This window comes from Aplysia californica, unplaced genomic scaffold, assembly GCF_000002075.1.
Source record: "Aplysia californica isolate F4 #8 unplaced genomic scaffold, AplCal3.0 scaffold00471, whole genome shotgun sequence".
NCBI lineage: Eukaryota > Metazoa > Mollusca > Gastropoda > Aplysiida > Aplysiidae > Aplysia > Aplysia californica.
In genome coordinates, this window is record NW_004797741.1 from 487,847 (window position 1) to 490,744 (window position 2,898).

General features: G+C 44.9%; 1 protein-coding gene across 1 annotated transcript in view; it reads right to left on the bottom strand.

Annotated features, from left to right (window-relative positions):
* The window catches only part of LOC101861307, a gene marked incomplete at its 5' end in the record, with an annotated part of 13,697 nt that overhangs the window by 5,437 nt on the left and 5,362 nt on the right, over window positions 1-2,898 (bottom strand). Inside the window, 1 exon segment of the mRNA XM_013086479.2 lies at window positions 1,592-1,795. Coding sequence (XP_012941933.1) covers window positions 1,592-1,795 — 204 coding nt within the window.

Below are 2,898 nucleotides of genomic sequence, written 5' to 3' on the forward strand. Positions count from 1 at the left end.
TATATATATATATTAAGTAGAGGTTGTTCGGCACTCGCAACTGCATAAGGGCATATGAGCACCAAGGGGTGGATGTCAACAGAGAAGTCTTTACAGGGAATCAGGCTTACTCTGCTCACCTCTCAAGCTTCAACAGCACAAAGTCTGTTTCGACTTTCAAGGCACCCCGGAAATACCGAGTCACAAGAGTGTGACAAACATACAAAAGAAGCAGAGGGAAAATGACAATAGTAAGGATTAGGAAAGAAAAAGCAGCAGTTCCCTGTTGTAGATCAGGCACAGTTATGAGCGTGACATTGATGAATCGTGCCCATTTACAATTCTACCGTGCATGAACGAGAAATGTCCCCCCCCCCCTTTGGGAGTGGCCTAGAGACACTTCAGTCAGTGGCACCGCCCCTGGGGGTTTTAATGAACTCAAAACTAACTTGCCTTGTTAATGTACTTAACAACAGTTTATTTTTGGCCGGTGCTACTCGCCCGATGTTGGGTGACTAGCGCCAGGCTACTCGCCCGATGTCGGGTGACTGAGGCTACTTGCCCGATGTCGAGTGACAAGCGCCAGGCTACAGGCCCTATGTCGGGTGACTATAGCGCCAGGCTACTCGCCCGATCTAGGGTGGCTAGCGTCAGAAATGCAGCGCCGTGATGTTATTAAAGATTGTCTAACTACTGTTTCAATTCAATTGCCCTATCTCATGTCTGAACGAGACTTGGGCGCTAGATCTACCTCGTCTTCTTAGCGCGTGACACGAGTGTGTAAACAAACGTTCTAGCACTGAGTTGAAAGCAAAAAATTTTGTCTTCGGGGAGAGAGAGAAAGAGAGAGGAGGAGGAGGGGGGGGGAGAATGAGAGAGAGAGAGAGAGAGAGAGAGAGAGAGAGAGAGAGAGAGAGAGAGATTTTTCTGCAATCTGCGATTGCAAACGTTCACGTGAAAAGTGGCAAAATTTTGAAATTGTTTCACTTAGGTCTTTAAGACTTTGGAAAGTTTTTTCCCACATATAATTCAGCTGCCATGTTGACTGATCCGACTCTTGACTTGGAGGACAAGAGGTGACCGACTGAGTGATTGATCACGCGAATTTTAAAGGAGCATGCGCAGAAATCCCCACGGGCCAGAACTCGGAACATGCGCAGAAATCCCAAGGGCCAGAAGCCGCAGGCCAGGCGGGGCTAATCGACCGAATTTGTTCGCCCGGAACATGCACCGAAATCCTAGATCGGGCGAGTAGCCTGATGCTAGTCACCCGACATCGGGCGAGTAGCCACTCCGTTTATTTGTAAAGCAGTTCAATTTTTACATTATTTTCCCTTTATCTATTTATTTTCTGTAATTATTCCCCCAAACAGCCCCGAAGCTGATAGAAACAGTAACAAAGTCATGAACGCATTGTATTCATGCTCTAACTACATACACACTGCTTCTAACGCATAGGCAGAGGAAAACAGTAAGAGTTAGTTGAAGGGCACAACATCGAACCCAATTTGTCTGAAAAGACTCAAACAACATAAATACTGCAATAATTAGTAGGAGAGAACACATTAAAACATCCACCAACCACTCACAAAACAGAGCAACATGAACAAACCTGCAAAGAGGAGGTCCTCTCTAAGGCAGGAGCCAGCTTGCAGATGCCCGAGTCCAACAACAAGTTGGTGCTCAGATCAAGCTGGCGTAACTTTTTGGCGTGTGTGATGAGCTCGGCCAGACTGTCACAGGCTCCACTGGTCAGGCCACAGTTCTCGACACACAGCTCGCTGCAGCTGGACTCAGGGAGGAACTTCACCAGCGCCTGGGGAAAATTTCAAATTTGTTTTCAGATTACTCATTTGTTGTTGATTTAAATACAATTGACATACATATTCCCTGTATAAAGGAGTCCAAAGAAGGCCATGTGAAAACTGGAGAAGAGTCACATGGAATGATATACAGAAAAGTGGAAAGACATGGAATAATGTCAAAAAGTGAACCTAGAGGATAAGGAAAAATGGAAAGTGCAATTGTCGGAGGCCTGAGCCCTGATCCAGGGTGAGAAATGTTATGATGATGGAGAGGAAGTCAAAGAGACAAGCAAAAGAGCACAGCAGAGACCGCTGATTTCTCCAAAAGCAGGACACATTTATTAAACTGTTCAAGTCTGCTATATCAGGTCGGGAAGTCGGGATAGTCACAGAGTCAGGGCACACCTGTCAAACACAGCATCGGATTTGCTTCATCTTGACTGAATCCGGAAGTTAAAACCAGCCAGCTATGATCTGCAATGAGTGCAGAATCTATGTCACTAACCGGGGCACCAAGGTTCAAAAGGTAAAACACAAAACCTCTCCAGTGACTGTAATTATAGCTCCAAGAGCAACATCCGTAAGTCTCGGCTGCAACTGTAGGGGATTCGAAAAATTTCACAGATGCTCTGGTACATGAACATTTCAACCAACTGATTGGGGGGCGGGGGTGGGGGAGGGGGAGGGGCGGCTCGATGTGCTGTGGTTCAGGCATTACACCCCTCTCCCCCTCCAGAATAAGTTTTGGCCTAATTTTACCAAGAGGTCACCCTCCAATTGGTTGTTTGTAGATTTTATTTAAATTTGATTATGACGCATTAAAAAAAAACTAACACATTTGATTTTAGATGATCATATCATCGATGTGCAATAAGCTGCATCAACTTAGACAACTCTTTTATGTCGCCACCATCCGGCAGACCATGCAGAAGTGGAATAGCTTAAAAATTAAGAGTACACTGCTCGGAGTTGAGGGGAGAAGACTAAAAGCAAAAAAAGAATCGACAGTTTAAATGTGATTATAAAAAGTCAATAAACCAGTACGAAATCCTTTCCAATTTCAGTTACAAACATCATATATTATTTAGTCAACACAATAACAAGACGAAAGATT